General features: G+C 37.0%; 1 protein-coding gene across 1 annotated transcript in view; it reads right to left on the bottom strand.

Moving 5' to 3' along the window:
- The window catches only part of Rme-8 (receptor mediated endocytosis 8), a 328,909-nt gene that overhangs the window by 109,086 nt on the left and 200,495 nt on the right, over positions 1-19,328 (bottom strand). Inside the window, exons 35-37 of the mRNA XM_089253740.1 lie at positions 9,203-9,387; positions 8,667-8,858; positions 321-500 (exon numbers count right to left, since the gene is read on the bottom strand). Coding sequence (XP_089109866.1) covers positions 321-500; positions 8,667-8,858; positions 9,203-9,387 — 557 coding nt within the window. The remainder of the gene's footprint in view (positions 1-320; positions 501-8,666; positions 8,859-9,202; positions 9,388-19,328) is intronic.

Genomic DNA, 19,328 nt, shown 5'->3' with positions numbered 1-19,328 from the left:
TACTTGTGTTCACTTGAACCAACCACGAAACTGAAGAGATAACTGAATCGAAGATAACTTTAAATAGCTTTTTCTCAGTTTCGATTTAATGGCACTTGGTTCCTTTTACATAAAAGCTGTCCAATTTAAGCTTTTTCCATGCTTAAAAGTCAAATCAATTAAAGTGTTATTTCATATCTCATTTGCACATTCTATTTTTCTTTGAGAGGGCAATTAAGATGACATGACATAGAGATTTTCAAGTTTGGGTAGGTTACTAAAGATTCATACATAGAGATGCAAGTTTTGCATTTCATGCCAATAGAAGAAAACAGCTTAACCTGTTGATTTGTTTCTTCTGATCGTTCAACACCACCTTCCTCCAACGTAAAATCATAATGAAAGAAAAACTGAAGCAAGTGAAACAATACGCCAGCTTGGAACATATGATTTTGAAGAGCTTCATCAACTGCTAAGGCACTAATGCACTGAACCACAAAAGTACAGAGCTTTGTTAAATGCTGTAAATAAAATTGAGAGAAAAAATTATACGATGATTATTGCAGCTGAATGAAATGATCTCGCTTACAATAGGAGCACTGTTAATGTGAGATCATGGTAATACAAGAATTTCTAAAACAATCTCTGGTATTTCAGTTAATTCTATTAGAAATTTCCCACATTTTTAACTGCGCTCAAATAAGCAGTTTAAGTAATACATTCGAATCCTGTTATAACGAACACCAAGAGACTGGAGAAATCACTTCGTTATAAAGAAATTTCAGGTTGTTTACATTGTTCCTGTGTAAACTTATTTGAGGGATTAGAAAAGTGTTCATTAAAACGAGATTTTCACTATAATTGTATTAAACTGCACAAGAAAATTTTTAAAACTTGAAATCAGTAAACATGACAGCTTGATCACTTCCCATCTTATTCAAGGTCAACAAAACGTGCTAATATAAATAATTATAAACAGTCTATATAAAAAATTTACTATCAAATTGAATTAATTAATTGAATGCTATATGCCACGTAACAACGTTTTGTGTGATTTTGGTCTTTGCTACTGCGATGGGAGAAAACACTTCCTATAGCAATTCAGCATTTGTTATTGCCAATAATAAATCTGATGGGAAATAAATAAGAAAAAAGATACATATTTATTTTTTTCCCATTTTCTTTCATGCTATTCAATGTTTTGTCTTGTACTCGATCAAACTTAAAATCATGGTCTTTTATTCTTTCATAGATTTTACAAGTAATGGCTGGTATAAGCAACAGCTCAATTTTCTTAATTCTCACATTAACCAAGTTCAACTGTAAAAAAATTAGAATTAAACTTTTTAAACAGTTAAAAATCTTAAGTGTTTCCTTACTGGAGAAAAAAAAACTTGATGCAAATTTCACTTCAATAATGGGCTAGGAAATAAAAAATAAAGCAGATATCTTTTCTTGATTAATCACAATAAAGCAGTACAAACTCAGCAAGACATATGCATAAATACAGGGTATATTCTGAGCAATCTATCTTTTCAGCACTGACTCCCTAATATGCATAATGCAGACATCTCAACACAGGCACAAAGCTTCTCAGTAGTGATGAATGTTGACCTTTATCATTGGGAGGGGTGGTGCAACCCCCTTCCTCCTGGACACCATAAACGACTCAATGAAAAAAAATGACTCAAAAATTTAAATTTTTATTTTGTTTCTTTTTATTTAATTGCAAATTCATTTAAATACAGCACTTTATAAGCACAAAAACCTAGGTACTAAGGCCATCATGAATATTGAATGCAACTGCTCATGGTCTGCCCTTGTGGATCATGTATATGGGTGTCTGGCTACCCTAGATTCCTCTCAATGTTTTCTTTCACAGCTCTTACAGAACCTATGACAAAACATTCCTTTCTAGCTGAGCAGGCATGCCCATGCTTATTGAAATTGAGTCCTGCACACAGGCCAGTTATTTGGAGGAGGTTAGGGGGCAATTGCCCCCCAGCCTTAAAAAATACAATATAAATGGATCAACAAGGTTAAATAAATAAATAAATAAATATATATATATATATATATTGAGTACCATAAACTAGTGGTTTTGTGCCAAGGTTCCAACTATGTGCCATTCACAAATTTTAGGATGCAAGCACTTACTGGGAGCATATGGATGAACTATCAGTTTCAAGATTTTTCATGCCGTTTCAAGAGCTGTCGAAATGCATCATTTCCTGTCAGCTGTTGTCTTGAGGATTTTTTTAGATTATATATTGATTTACACAAAATTTTTTTAAGTGTGTTTAAACTTCTCCTGATTAATATATATTTCATGGAAACTAGGTATAAGCTAATATTTGAATGTACAAGTTACTTATGATACAATTGAATAATCGAAGTTAGATTTACCCAAAATTCCAAAATGAACACAGCTATACGCGAACTATATTCAGAACTATATGAAGTTCCTTCATCAGTAGCAGAAACAAAGAAAGAAAGAAAATATTGAAAAACTCCTTATAGCGGGAGTTACTCGCTGTTGTAGACAAGAGTCAAATTCAAAATGAACTGGCAACAAAAAAGTAGAGGAAGAGGATGGAAAAAGAAAAATGGAGGAGCCACTCGCAACTGAGAACGTGATAGTGATGCTGATGGAGAAGAATTATATAGTAGAAACTGTTGCCAGATTTTTGAGAAGGGTGGTGTGCTACATAGGTCGTTGACCAACTGGTTTGTGTTTTTGTTGATGTGGAATGATTCGAAGAAATCCAAGTCAGACGGTGAGGGGCATTTTTGGATGATTTTGGCAGCAGAGAAGTCAAATTTATGGTCAAGGACCAGTGTTGGGCTATGGATGAGTGGTTAAAGTCTTGGTTGCTTAAGTATCTTCTATGCTCAGTTAAGGCACGTTTAGTTTGGCCTATATATAATAATCCGCATTGGCATGAAATGCTGTAGATGCCCCAGTTGTTGAGTGTATCAATGGGATCTTTTAGTTGAGAGAAGGGAAGTTTATTGACGGGGGTGAAAACAACAGAAAAATTGTATTTTCAAAGGATTTTAGCGATGCATTAGCTGGTTTTTGAGAAGAAAGGCAAAATGATCAAGTTTTTGTGTTCAGGTTTAGGCTTGGTTTTGGAAGTGTTTTTAATCAGTTTGATGTGTAGATTATCAATGAGAGAGCTGCGGTTGGATAAATCTAACGTCAATTATTCAATTGTATTATCAAACCCAAAAGATAATTGTTAAGTTACTTATGACTAGAAATACCTATTCGAATTGTGAAAATACTGCATTTTGGCAAAAATATGAAACATTAGAAAAAATGTAGATTTGCATAACAACTTTGTGTTGCTGTTTTTTCAGCATTTTTTTTCTCACTATTTTATTATTTTTTATTGTTCCAGCAATGGTTTGCAAGTAAGTGCAGAAGCTGGGTGGTCGACCCTACTGCAATTACTCCAATGAAACACTTGAAGAGACTCTGTGTGCGATAAGAAACAAGCAGATGCTCACCAGTTTTTATCACAGTGGGAAGGCGTGTGTGAGGGCTATGAAGAAAGTTAGCAAATTTTACTCATGGCCTAACCCAGTTGATGAAATTTGGTATCAGAGGAGCTAAATCATAACGAAAATCAAGAAACCTCGACCGATTGGCAGTGACAACAATTTTGTAGTGAATTTGAAGAAATGAATTGCCGCTGTGGTGGTCGAGTGGTTATAGTGCGGACTCGTGATGCGAGGATCCGGGTTCGAACCCCACAGTGGTGGTTGGCTGAAGTTGGTTTTCTGTGGTTCCCAACTTCAAGGCGCAAATGCGAGCCGATCTCCCCGTTAAAAAAAGTCTCGCCACAGAGAGCAACAGTCCTACAACGGTAAATCATTCAACCATAACACTTCACTCATAGTTAGAAAAACTGGGGACAGCACTACACATAACAAGCATTACACAGAAACAAAACTTTACGTCAGGTTGCACTACACGTACCGATTGTACCGATTCGTTGGGGGGTTCCGCGCGGGGGGGGGGGGTGCATTTGGGGTGTAGCAGTAGTAGGTAGGGCCTCCAAAAAATGGCTCGGGGATCCATGATGTTCTTAAGTCAGCCACCTCGTTGGGCAATTTGCCTGTTGTGGCGTCGTATTTGTATTTGTATAATGTTATATTTATACAGTGTTATTTTTTAAGAAGAGCCTTATATTTTCAAGTTTTAGTCTTCTTTATTCTTGTTTATGTTTTAGCAAATTAAAATGTTCAAAGAAAGTTGACCTTATTTCAGGAAGAAATAATTTTTTCTGAGAATTCCTAATAAAGTTAACACCCAGCATTCAATAAAACTGGGTGCGACAATGTGACACAACTTGTTTCCAGGGAGTTATAGGCAACAGAAGGTGCACAGTCACCACCTCACAGGTGGGATTTCATTTTCCGACAGTGTATGTTTCGCAATGACTGAACTTTCTCTTTTTCCCAAGTGACAGCTTCTCTGGTGTTACTTTATTCTAATAGCAGTACTTCTTTTTGCTGTTCCTATGTATACATTTACTATACTGTGATATAACCAAGTAAGCATGGAACCCAGTAAACACCTGCCATGCAAAGTGAGTCGCTTAGATCTTTTGCAGAGCGTAGCGATTGTGATACCCGTTTCTGGTGGGTTTAAGAATGGGCTTGATGTTGAACTTTCCCAAAACTCGCCAGATTCGATCGGTGACCTTCCAAATGTATGATAAATAGGCTTTGGCTCAGGGTTCCCGATTTTCTTCATCAATATAGATGTTTATCCTGCAAGGCCATACGGCTCTTTGAATCTCTTTTATCGTATAACCGCTAGCTTTGAAGGCCTTCTGCAGATGGATCAGTTCTGTGTCCAGATGCTGCAGCTCACAGATGCGATTAGCAGGGTTCACCAGTGTCTTCAGTACACCTCTCTTCTGTTTCTGTTTCAAATGGCTTTTGAAGTTTTTCTGGAGGTACCAACCTGTATGAGTAGGTTTCCCAAAAACTGTGTCTTAAGCGGTTGTTATCAGTTCTGTTCACCAGGACATCCAGAAATGCTAGCTGTGGGTGGAATGCTAGTTCCATATGAAAGCAAAGCACAAAGCTTTGTATCATGCACTGTGTAAAGCTAGACGGCCAAAATAGTTCAGGTTAGACGCAAGCAAGTGAAACTCATGACATGAATGGATTGTTAAATAGTAATCATGATAGTTAAGGCCTCCTCATTAAAATTTTGAAATTTGATGTTATTTGTCGCAGTGATGCAAATCTATGTTGTGAAAGCATTGTTGCCTGGCAGGGCAAATCAATAACAAGAGTATTTTTTATCATCACTGTGTTGCTAAACGTTTGAATATTTTGGTGAAATTTTTCAACCTGTCATGCATCCTTGAAATGAGCAGTTGTAAAAATCCAAAGATTGTATCTATATTTTTGAAGTACCATAACACATTTTATGTGCTCTAATTATTAAATCAAGCTGGAAATCAACTAAATCCAAATAAAAAGGTATTTTCATAGCAGAAACAGTTTCGTAAGGTTTTAAAATGTTTGGCACCATCTATGTACAATGAACAAAGCAATCAATAATTTGCACAGACAAAATTTCCACAAGGATTGTCTGTAATAGTTTTTTCATTTCTGCAGTAAATTTTATCCAATGAAAATAAATGGAGAAATTAATGGTTTTTCCCCCTTTTAACTGTCTATTGTTCACCCTTTTAAAAACGTGTATAATTTTTTTTTTACAAAAATCCAGGTGAATTGGTGCTGTTAGTATATTTTTAATTAATTAGAGTGGATTTCTTAGTCAGCTAAAATGCTTAATTAAAGGTAAAATATACTGTTTCCTTTGATTTTAATGTATACCTATAAACAGAAAAATCTTGCTTAGTAAAGTTGAATAGTTGTTACCTTGAATTACATTTCCATCCCCCTCAATTTGGCAAGATTTTAAAAATTTCTAAACAAGTAAGATTTCAACAGCTCTCAAAAAATGACACAGACAAGGAATCAACTCTTTCTAAATCAAAAAGTATTGTACTTACACAACCCTATTTTGCACTGAAATGACACTAAAAGATGTACTTTCTAAAATTTAAAAAAAATTGAGAAAACAAATTGGTAAAATTTATTTCTAGACCATGTATTTGCTATACATATTAAAATATACACTTGATCAATGATGGTAAATGAATTAGTGGAAAAAATCTTGCATAGGCATGAATGGTTTTAACAAAATTAATAAATGATTTTTGTATTCATTAGTAAACTAAGAGATAAGTTGCCTTTTAAAAAAAAGATAATGCAATTTTCGAACTATTCGAAGCAAGTGTTAAATCAAACACATATGAAATTATTGTATGAAGAAATTATTGTATTAAACAAAAAAAAATATCCTTGCCCAAATGAATATAAAATGATAGATTTTTTAATAGAACTACACTGATACGATATTGGTAATAATTGAACTATATTAGTTCAATTCCAGATTGTGTCATTATGACGCAGACAAAATTTCATCTCAAAAGCTTAAAAGCATGTCTAATGTAAGTACTAGTCAACAAAATATACATTTGCATGTGTTTTTAACATGGAAATGTGTATGGATTTGTTTCCATCAGTGTGATATTACTTAATTTTAAATGTTAGTACTGTAATGGCGAATTGCAAAAAAATAAATAAATTATGAACCTATGAATAAATGTGTGTTACAATGATCACACATATGTATAGGTGACGTGCAGAAAAGTGTGATTATTACACACACACAGGTGAAGAAGTGTCATTATTATTGTTATTTTGTGTCATTATTTATACACATACACCCAGAGGTGCAGACATGAAGAAAACATTGGAGGGGATGAAAATTGATGATCGTCTCATATATACAGGACTCAAGTGCATACGCAAGAGGAGGAAGGTGCATTACATTGTTTTTTCAGAAATTATTGGGGGTGGGGCTCAACCCCTTTACAAAATTTATTGGGGGGGGGGGGGGCTCCAAATGGCATCAGCCCCTAAGTTCCGGCACCTATGCATACACTCATTAATTATTATTATTTGTTTGTGTAGATAATCCGTGGAATTTTGTGAAATATGCCATTATTTTTGTAATTATTTTGTGATTGACAAATTCACACATAATTTTCCTCCTCCAATGTATGTAAATCTCACACAAAAAACACTACACACATTTCGTGCGTTTTCATATAAAATGCATGACGTTGCAGTCACTTGACCCCTCCGTGACCACTCAGGTGGGTTGAAAGTTGGACATCCAGAGAGGAGCTGACGAAAAATGGAATTTTTTGATCGAAAAGATGAGACGTGCTCTCCACAGTTTGTGTGGCCCTTGTGCTGCTTTCCTGTCTGTAAATTCAAACCTTCCCATGGCCACTAAAGATATGGCCTCCTGACTAAAGAATCCTTGAGATAAGAGGCAAACACACCCACAGAGTTCACAATGCTGGGATACTTTGATGGTCCTCTGCTTTTTGGACGAAACCACAACCTCACAAGTCGAGTTCCCCAAATGACTGAATGTACAACAGCTGTTGCCCGTTCACCTCTATCGCTGCTCTTCCCCATCGATGATGTATACTCCAGCTAACACCACCGTCTCAGCCGGTCTTGTGGTGGGCAACTGGTGAGGTCCCATTTGCCCAGCATCGCCACTCTTGTCCATGGATGATGGACAATTCAGCAATCCTTGCCTCTCTACTGCCCCATCTCTACTGCCTGTCTTCACAACCACTGACACTACATCTGATCAGCATTGCCACCACTGCCAGTCTTCACAACCACTGACACTACATCTGCTCAGCATTGCCACCACTGCCAGTCTTCACAACCGCTAATGCCACATCTGCCCAGCACTATCGCCACTGCCAGTCTTCACAATGATGCACAATTCAGCTTAACTTTGTTACCACTGCCAGTCTTCACAATGATGCACAATTCAGCTTAACTTTGTTACCACTGCCAGTCTCCATCACCACTGTTGCTTCCCTTTTGCCTGGCATCGTTGCCAATGCCGCTCTCCTCTGTTTGATGGTGTACCAACCAGTTAACGTCACCTCTACTGCTAGTCTACACAGTTACTGATGCCCCTTTTTACTGAACCAATCGCCCTACCGGTCATGACTATCAGTAAGTAAAATGATTTGAACAAACCAACCTAACTTCTCAGTGCCAACCTTCCCTTCCAGTGATTTTCTCAACTGAATGAGTTATATATTTGAGGGTGTTGTTACAACCATGTCTACCACTTAATCCTAGTAATTTTTTCTGAGGGATATTTTTCAATATTTTGTCTATTATGGACACCCCCCCCCCCCACACTCTGACAATTTATAACAAATTTAATTTTCATTAAAATTATGTTGTAACTGAAATGTTTGTTCGATAGCGTCAAAATTGTTGAGATCATGATTTCCCTTAAATAATGGTAAATGTTTGATAATTGTAAAATTGTAAATGTGAACCTGAGCACGTTGATATTGGAACCCCCTCTCTTCACGGCCAATCTCCTAAATTTTAATTTCCAAATTAAATGGTAACTTAAAGAGTAAACTTTAATCCAAATAAAAACAACAGCACACATTCTTTAAAAATTAATTAACTTTTAAAACAAGATTGCAAAAAGAGGGTAATTTATATACTAGTACAAGACATTTATTTACACTTACTTCATAAAAAAGAATGTGACAGAGATCTTTTATCATGACAGGTATCTCAGTCATACGCTCTCTGCAACCACGAAACTGAGCTGCAACAGAAAAGCATTGAGAAATGTGCACACATACTAGAACTGCCAAATCTTCCATCTTGGATGAACGACTTATTACTGCAACACAACGTGCAAATGCTTCTTGAAGAGCCTACATAAAATGAACACCGGAGCTTCAAAAACAACATAAATCTTTCTAAATTCAAAGAGTAGAAAAACCTGGAATTTAGATATCTAATGTTAAATACAGAACTTTTTTTAAAAAAAGACAGAATTTCATAATCAATATGTCGCACCTGTGATATGCGAACACATTAAATTAGAATACAGACATTGCTCAAAAAAGTACTCAAGATAATGATAGTTTTTATAAATTACTTTACAGTTAAAGTTCAATTCTTATAATTTTTATACCGGCTACTAAAAAAAACATACTTTTCACTCACTTATAAGTAAGATTCAAACTAATGCTAATTAGAAATAAAATATGATTACCTCAAGCCCTCCCTCACGTCTTAGTTCTTCTGCATTCAAAGCAGAGCAATTAACGGTGTAATAAGCTGTTTCAGTCGCAGCTGCTAAAAGTGGTGCAGACTTCGAAAAAAGTTGGGGATCACATGTCTCCATTCTGATTGTTTTCACCAGCATTGGATAGCCAGAATACTTATAAGGATGTAATTCTAAAGAAAATTAATGATTTGTTTTTACTATAATGCAAAATAATGACCAAATTGTTACAGTGAAAATGACAGAGCACTCACTTTGTGGTGAATCTGTAGCTAATAACTAATACGAGTTATAAACTAGATTATTTAGGTAACTATTATTTGACAGCAAATAAACCAATCCTATTTTTACACAACTTAATACTACCAATACACAAAATAAAATTATGGTACACTAAGGAAAATGTTTTTTAAATATTGTGATACCTTAACTTACGTCAATAATTCAAGGGGAAGCTTTTAAAATACATTATGCTATGAGCACATCATCAAGAAAGCTTATGTTGGTATAATCAGCATATTTGTTGGGAACAGAAATAGTGGTCCAGAGTTATGTACTCTGATAAACTGTGCTACAGCATCAACAGTGATTCTGGACCCCAGCTATTGTGGTGAGAGCAGGGAACTTCTTACCATCAGCAGAATGTGTAGGAAATTAATAATAATGATGTGGGGGTATCATACACAATGGTGCAACTCTGCTTTATATCTTTGAGTGAGACATACTGTATCACAGAGGTATTGCACTGGCATCCTCCTGGGTCATGTCCTTTTTTTTTATGGTGCAGTTGGTCTAAACTTCCAGTTTATGAATGACAATACCTGTCCGCATAGGACATGAAGTGTCAGACACTCTCGCAAGTGAAGATAATTAGTGCATGACATAGCCTACACATTTGGCAGACCTAAATCCCATAGAGCACACCTGGGATGCCCTTGGTAGATGTGTTGCTCAAAGTCCTAACCCTCCTCAAACCATACAAGCAGGGGACAGATTGAGCAAGGGTGCACCCAGGCAGCAGGTTGTAAGGGGCAGCAGCTTAGGCTTTAGTTAGACACAAATTTCTTTTAAATTTCCAATGCTAAAAATTCACATGACCAGAGGCAAATTTATGGTTTAGCTGACTGTAATACAAAAATTTTGCCAAACTTCTCTCATCCTAGTCTAATTTCTTGACCATTTATTTCTTAAATTTGCCGGGCTACAGCGCGCTCAGCTTGTAAACATGCTTGTGTTTCTCAATTTTTTAGTCACTCACATGCTTGCACCCTGTTTAGGTAACTCACAGGATCGAAAACTCTCAAGCTCACTCTTTTGGTTACTCGCTTACAAACTTGTTCATTCACTCACTGACATAGTCCCTCGCTCTCTGGGCAGAGCCGGATTTATAGTTTTGTAAATTTCAGGGCCCTTCTTTCATTATATCAATTTTCTTGACCACTCATTTCTGTAATTTGCCACCCTAGGCTGCTAAGCCCCTCTGTAAATACAAATACAATGCCACAACAGGAAAAATGCCCAATGAAGTGGCTGAGAAAAAGATGCCCATAACAAATATGGATGTCATATATTTCAAAAATACAGAAATCCAATTAAAAATGCAATTATGAACAATATATGTACATGATGAAATATTATACAATACCCATAAAGAATACTTATGGTTGTCTAATTCTAAGTATGGATAGCTTCTCGATTTACCCCAACATGTTTATTGTATTTTTTTTAAAACGTGTCAATTGTGTTACAATTTACTACCTCTGGGGGTAAGCTATTCCATTTATCAACAACCCTATTAGAGAAAAACTCCCTGCGACACCATAACCTAGAATTGTCCCTTACCAATCGATACTGGTGTCCCTTTGTAAAAGCAGTCAATTGACGGTGTAACAATAATAATGAAACCAAGCATTCTATTTGCTTTTTTGACCACCGCTAAACAATGTTCAGAAAACCTAAGCTGCTGGTCAATGAGAATTCCCAAATCGGTGACCCTCGTTGCATCCGGGATAATGACACCGTTCAAATTGTAAAAGAAATGTGGCTTGTTTGAACCAAAATGAGAAACCATGCACTTGTCAATGCTAAAAGTCATGCTCCATTCCTTTGCCTCCTGCAAATCTTTTTAAGTTGGTCTGGAGCAACTCCCTATTGCTTTGATTCCCAATTACCCCCCATTAGCTTCCCGTCATCTGCGAATTTTTGCTAATAATCCCATCTACCTTTAAAAACCTTAAGGTAGAAAAAAAGCACTTGTAGGACAGTAACATCAGAAACAAGACTGTACTCTATCACAAGAGGCAAGAGTGCATTTTGACAACACCATCTTTAGAAGAAGGCCTCTGCACAAAGCTCGCGACATCACTGAAGAAGGCCATCTCGCATGTAGCCATTGGTTATAGCAGGCTGACGCATGTACCATTTTCACCGTATTTTGTAGCATATACAATGGCTATAGGTAAGATGGCATTCTTCAGTGACATCACGAGCTTCATGCTGAGGCCTTCTATAGCTGGTATTGGTTTTGATATCCTCATCTAGTCTGTAATGGTAAAAAATGAAGGCAAATTAAGAATTATTCTTCTTACTTGGCCAATCACTGGTGCACCGAAAAAGCTTTAAACATTTTTTTACATAAAAGTTGCTTTGTTATACTTTCTCTTTACAGGATAAGTGTCAGTAATGATGACGTTTTGTCACCAAAAGCTGCTGGCATAATTAAGAACAGTAAAATGACTCTAAACCGAAAAAAAGAACAATCATTGCAAAAGCAAAACATATGGTCACGCGATTATGCTTGGTAAACAATTGCGTGATTTTTTTCCTCTGATTATCTTTACCAGGGTTCCCGAAAGAAAAGTCCTGTCAACCTCCCACAAGTCTTCTTTAGGGGCAGTACATGAGGCTCTTGGCACCCAGGTGGCAGGTAAGCTCAAACCACCCTTGTATACAAGAACTCAAAATTGCCTTGAAAGATGAATGGGACAAAATCCCTCAAGCTCTCTCCAACAATTTAGTGGACAGCATGTGCAACAGCTACCAAATGTGCTTAAGTGCCAGAAAAATCACTCTTCATGCCGACAAACACTTCATATCTGTTGCTATTTGCAGCAGAATAAGCATTTATTTTAACTACACTGCTGGCCACCGTAAATGCAACACCCTGAAGGAAGCATGCAAATGATATGAAATTTACAACATGCATTAGCGGAGGTGAGATATGCAAATGATTAGAATTTCAGCGCAGATGCACATCACACGCGCCTGTGGCGCCACTTCAAAGCGCTATTTAAGGCTTGGAGATTTCGACGATTTGAAGTACGGCAATTGTGTTTTTCTTGTGGTTTTTTCAAAAAAACGATCAATTATGCCTCGTAGAAAACAGCGATCATCTTTTGATCAAGTATCCGAGTTCGACAGAAGAAGGATAGTGGCCTACCGAGATTGTGGATTATCTTTCAGGGAAATCGGTAGTCGTGTTGGACGAAACCAAACAACTGTAATGCAGATATGTGATCGTTGGATGCAGGAGGGTACGACGGACCGACGTGTTCGATCGCATCCACCTCAGTGCACCACTTCACGTGATGACAGGTGTATTGTGCGTATGGCAGTGACGGATCGCTCAGCCACATCACGAACCATAGCACAGCACATTCAGTCTGTACCGCATCATCCAGTGTCTGCGCGTACCATTCGACGCCGTTTACAGCAGAGTGGTCTCTCTGCAAGACGTCCATTGCTTCGTCTACCCTTGACGCAGAACCACAGACGTCTCCGCCGCCAATGGTGCGATGAAAGAAGGATGTGGACGGCACAATGGAATGAAATTGTCTTTACTGACGAGTCACGCTTCTGTCTGCAACACCACGATGGTCGGATTCGAGTCTGGAGACACCGTGGAGAGAGGATGCTGAACAGCTGCGTTATGCACCGCCACACTGGTCCTGCACCGGGTATTATGGTTTGGGGTGGTATTGGATATCACTCTCGCACTCCTCTAGTACGCATTGCCGGTACTTTAAAAAGCCAGCGCTACATCTCCGAGGTGTTGGAGCCAGTTGTCCTTCCTTACCTTCAGGGCTTGCCCACAGCCATATTTCAACAGGATAATGCGCGACCACATGTGGCACGCATTGTCCAAAGGTTCTTCGTCAATTGCCAGATTGAATTGCTTCCCTGGCCAGCTCGCTCTCCGGATCTTTCGCCGATAGAAAACATGTGGTCCATGGTTGCTCAACGATTGACCCAGATTACATCCCCAGCTGCCACACCAGATCAACTTTGGCAATGCGTGGAAGCTGCTTGGTCTGCTGTACCCCAAGAACACATCCAAAGTCTCTTTGAATCAATGCTGAGGTGTGTGGCAGCGGTGATCTCCAACAATGGCGGCTACTCTGGCTACTGATTTTGGCAGGAACCACACTTCACAGAAGTCTATAAATTTAATCATTTGATGCTTGGTCAACATGTTATCTACAAAATAAATATTGTTGCGATATCTCTTGTCTTTCTTGGTGTTGCAATTTGGGTGGCCAGCAGTGTATTTACAATTGATGTAAAGAGCATCTTTATTTCTTTTACTTATCTTGTTTTACTATAGGGGCGATATCTGTTCCATTTTGCAAAATAAAGATACCTAAGGATGTGTTAAACATGTGCCAAAATTCATTTCTTTAAAGGATGTCTATCATTAAGTACAACAAAAAGTAACACTGCCCCTCAGCATTTGTCAACCAGTGTATTTAACAATCAATTAATTGTATTCATTTTCACCAATGTCAAATCACTAGCATAAAAAAAATCAAGATAGCTAAAATTATAGGAATGTCCAGTAAATTACAGTCATCCTATCCGTTTTTATTTATTCTTCTCTTCAATGTGACTTTAGGGGACTTCAATGTGACATTTATCTTCTATGAATGAGATGTCACAACCCTTCAAGATTTGCTCAAAATGTATAATAAAAAAAAATTATAATTTGAGACCACATAAACACCATGTTCTGAGGATATGCAATCATTATTTTGAAACTTTATGCACAGCTACCTTGCATGGCATTAAGGAGTAGCATTCCAATGTGGTTTAGGGTATTGCTTACAAAGTTGGAGCAAGCTTCCCTAGTTAATTCTCATCTTGTTGGCAGTCAAGAACATTCATTCGATGTCCAATTGATAAGATTTTTAAAGAGCCTCATCACTTCTTCAGCAAACACAATTCCTACATCTCCCTTGAATAGAGAATTTATAGGATACAAATGGGCATGGAATGCTCTTTCCTGCTAACAAAATGAGAATGAAATGGGGAAATCAGTAATGCCTCTTTGTCAACAATATTTCAACATGACATTAGAATGCAAAACCAATCAATGCTACACAAAATATCTGAATGAATAACTTTATGGCAGTCAGTTATTTACAGATCATACTACACATTCAGTCACTCTATGAATTGAAGGTTTTAAAATTTTGCCTTTCTGACAGTAGCTCAATTATTCAAATCATATTTATTATCTCTAAATTTGATATTTAAAATGCACCCACCATGCGTTGCCACAATGATGTTACTATTAATTTTTTGTTTTTCCCCCTTCACCCATCTATTTGATATTCAACTATTAATTTCCCTCCCCATTTATATTTACGTTTATGTAAAAGTGTTTATATATAGGTATTTCCCCCTCTCACACATTGTACTTCTTTTTTTTTAATAACCCATCATCCAGTATGTGACAGTCATGTTCACCTTGGATGAAAAGTTGTCTCTATTTGTATATGTATGTTTGTACATTTCTTTGATAAATAAATAAAAAAATAAAAGAATGCCATTGTTTCTTGCATTATTTACCCTTCAGTATACCCACGCTGAATTGCTTTCATGAGTATTATTAGAGATTAAAAATAAGCTTTGAACTATATATTTTAATCACCTTAGCTTATTTAAGGGGGAAGTAAAGTTGCAACAAAATAAAAAAAAGGAACAAACAGTAACAGTAGTAAAAAGTAAGTAAATAACCATAAGTCGCCATCTGGTGGCAGCGTCAGCAGTTGTGAGCTTGGCCTGAGTCAGGTCCAGCCATTCATGTACATGCATACGATCCCTTTCAGTGCATACGAGCTCCAAGGAAAGATTAAGAGATATATTGCCTTTGCGGTCTAATGGTCTGGGGCAGGGTTTTCCAATGTGAAAGCTCATATGGAACACTTGATGGTAACGAGGCTACCCTTAAGAAATTTTGAATATTTCTTCAATATACAGGATTAGGGCTGCAACTAGTGGGGAGCAGGCGGGTCTTGTACCTCGGGCACTAATTTCATTCTGAAACCTCTCCTTCAACATTACAAGGGGGCGTCAAAATATGCGATTGCCTTGGGTGACCAAGTTGTGGCCCTGTACAGGGTGTCCTGAAGTCCATTGAGAACGATTATGTGCTACTACAAAGGGTAGGAATATTGACATTTTCGGTGAACTCACCCACATACAATGATGGTCATTCATGGGAAATTTATTTCCCTTACACTTTTCTTTCAACATTAAACAAAAGAATAATTGGAAGAAAAAAATGCAGATAAATGTCGATGCCTTTCTCGAGACCTGCTTCCGAGAATGAGCATTTCTATACATTGAATCGATGTGATTATTGTGGATTACAAAAATGTATCACTATAATAGTTTTTCATTGCATATTGTCACCTAAAAGGCCTTAAACTTTGATGATGGACTAATAGACTGAATGTTAACAGAGGTACGGTATGAGACTGCAACCAGATGCTTGGTAAGCCGAGGCAAGCACACATTAAGGAGGTCCCCTTTTAATGTCGAGAGAGAAGTTGTAGTGAAATTTTCGCCTCTTGTAGTCTGGTGCCAAGGTCACCAAAACTCCCAAGTTCCTCCCTAGTTACAGCCTGGCTCAGAATAGTTTAAAAAAAAAAAACCCCTTCGAAGCACTAAACAGGCAAGCAGCAATGTCGACAGCTTGCCATGATGCTTGCCCTTGACAAAGGTTGGCGATGTCCCTGAGAGAAACATCAATATCTAGTATTTCGGTTCTTTTCTTTTAAACAACTTTTAGAGAGTTGGACATCTGCTTTGCTTAGATAGAGAAGAAAAAAAAATTCAAAAAGTGAAAAGTTATGCTTTTTCTTTCAAATCTTCAGCAGAACAATATAAGAATACTCAGGATTTAAGCAACGGTGATGAAATGTGAATCAGTTATTTAAGTAATTTATAATATTGTTTTGAAAACTTTTACGTTGTGGCTAATAATTTATCTCAAAAATTATTATATAACAAACAAAATGCAATTGAAACCATTGAATTTTTTGTGATATTTTCAGTGAGGTTTGGGGGGGGGTCATTTTCAAAGAAGTTTCAATTGAAAGATTTTCATCCAAATACAACATTTCGACATGGCTTCTTGAATGTTGTGTAAACGAGGTTCCATTTGTGGTAACAAATCTGTAGAATGGGAGAAATATAACCTCAGGCAAGTTAAAAAGTGAAGCTTTTCTTTTTTTCTTAGGATTGCTATTTACAATTTGCTAGTCAGAAAAGTGATAAGAATCCAACACCATGGATCTCAACTGGCGATTTCAAGGAAGAGAGGCAGGCTGGGGGGGGGGGGCACAGAATGCAATGTAACAACTTAATAATTCAGAATCTTTGAAGGAAGACTCATAAAATCCTCATGTAGGTCTTGATAGTTTTAGGAATACCATTTCCAGGATGTCTTTGTTGTCTGAAGGACTTGTGTGTGAGAATAAGAAGAAAGAAAGGAGCCAACACAAATATTGTCTCCTACTAGTTGATTATTGCAATATTTTATCTGAATTATTTTAGAGTACTTGTTCTCTTAATAGAAATAAAAATTTGCTTTACATAAAACAGTAACAAGAGCATTTTTGAAACTACCATGGTTCCGGGATTTTTGGGGTTTCTTCCCTTTTGATTCTGCAGAACCCCAAAATGCTCTCACGGAACACAGGTTGGAAAACCCTGGTCTAGGGCATTCACCTGGAAAAGTGAAAAACCGTGGGTTCAATTCCCTGCAAAGGCAGTTGAATTTTTTTCTCTTTTTCCAAAATTAATCTTTGCAACAGCCAGTTGTTAAAAACCTTCGTATGTACAGCGGAGAGTGGCATCATCCTTTCATAATTTTTACTAAATGACTTCCATTCCCAAAGACAGAAATATGGAGCTTCCAGTAAAGATTATGCAAGATCAGGATGAACCAGTATATCAAACTTTTAAACTATCCAGAAAGAGAAGGACAGAGAAGTGTGAACTTGCACTTATTGCCTGTATACTCTAAAAAATCGAGCAAAGGGCTAAAAAAAGCAAACCTTATACCAAAGGGTAATATTATTATTTAGTAATTACAAAAAAAGGGGTATTATTGTTGCAAGCAATGTTTCCCGGTTTCACCTGCACATACCTGTTTTTCTGCTCGCAATATGGCAATATCTATACAAGGTTCATAGGTAACCGGGTGTATGACATTTTACTGTCGAACCGTTGATCCTAGAGGCATACTTCCAATTAGTAAAAGTATCCAAATAATGTGTAGTATTTAGATATGTCATTCATGTTTCAAGGGGTTATACAATTATTAAAATAAAAAAATTGACTTTTTATACAGTCTGTGTGCCCCAAAATCCAATCAGAAAGTTGTTGCCATGTCCCTCCTGATGTCAACTGAAAAATTTTCACATATTCAAGTGCAGTATTAACTGAGATATTCAAAGTTGGAGAATAGGGGAAACTAGGAAAAAAACAGCATTAAATGCAGATAAACCGTTGTACTCGACTCGCATTTAATGAAGTTTCCCCCCCCCCCCGATTTTCCTCCATTTTTTTAATTTGAATATCTCAGTCAATAATGAACTTAGAAATGTGGAATTTTTTTGTTAGCATCAGGAGAGAAATGATAAATACTTTCTAATTGGATTTTTGGGCACAATGTGTATGTATAAAAATTCAATTTTTTTTTATTTGAATAACTATACAAGCTCTTGCAACATTAATGATATATCTGAGTACTACACATTATTTGGATGCTTTTTTTAATTGGAAGTATGCCTCTAGGATCAACCGTTCACCAGTAAAATGCCATACACCCGTTACCTATACACCTTGTATATATAACAAGATGTCCTGACTGATTCATCACTGAGCCACAACTGCTGAAGCTATAAATATGAAATTTGGTCAGTAGTTTTATTTCACAATGTAAAGATTCCCAGAGAAGGGATTTTCCAAAATTTGACCCCTAAGAGAGTCGTAAGGGGGTTCAAAGGTTAAATAGAAAACCATCAAAGTTATAAATATGAAATTTCGGCAGTAGTTTTTGAAATTCCATCCCTGGGGGGGGGGGGTGAATTCAAAAGTTCGTTTTATAGAGAAATCATGCCGAGCTGAAACCGCTGAAGCTATAAAGATGACACTTGTTCATTATTTTTATTTTATGATGTAAAGACTTGCCAAAAAGGGATTGTTCAAAATTCAACTCCCAAAGGGATTATATAAGGGTGTTAGAAGTTTATACAGAAACTCTAAAGCTATAAATATGAAATTTGATCAGTCGGTTTATTTTATAATGTAGACTCATTAAGAAGGGATTTTCCGAAACTGAACTCTTAAGGTCTTGGGGGGGGGGGATTTTCAGATCACCAAATCCATGTGAGCGAAGCCGTGGGTAATAGTTAGTGCTATATATATTATATACAATGATATGCAGTATTCAGTGATTTTGTGAGTGCAGATGCATTTTCACTATGCATGGCCATCAGGGCCATTTCAATATCATCATGGGCTTGAGAGAGAAAGTGTTGATCTGAAGTCCCATACATAGGCAGAGATAGACTTGGAAGTCTGGGGGAGGGGGCACGATGATGATGTCAATTCATATATACATTTATACATTAGATCAGTCGGCTTTGACGCTGGGGGGGAGCAATGCCTCCCCACGCCCCCAGTATCTCCGCCCATGGTCCCATACCTTGAAGTGCCAGCAATCAATTTGCATACAATCAAGTACACTTATAGCATAAAACATGGATATAACAGTTTTTTACCTCCAATTTTTGGCTTATATAAAAATATATAAGTAGTAAGA

Source organism: Pholcus phalangioides, unplaced genomic scaffold (genome assembly GCF_987345545.1).
Source record: "Pholcus phalangioides strain wild (caught in Gottingen) unplaced genomic scaffold, Ppha-v1.0 ptg000039l_1, whole genome shotgun sequence".
NCBI lineage: Eukaryota > Metazoa > Arthropoda > Arachnida > Araneae > Pholcidae > Pholcus > Pholcus phalangioides.
Note: the sequence above shows the minus strand (reverse complement) of the source record. Positions and strands in the feature narration are given on the sequence as shown.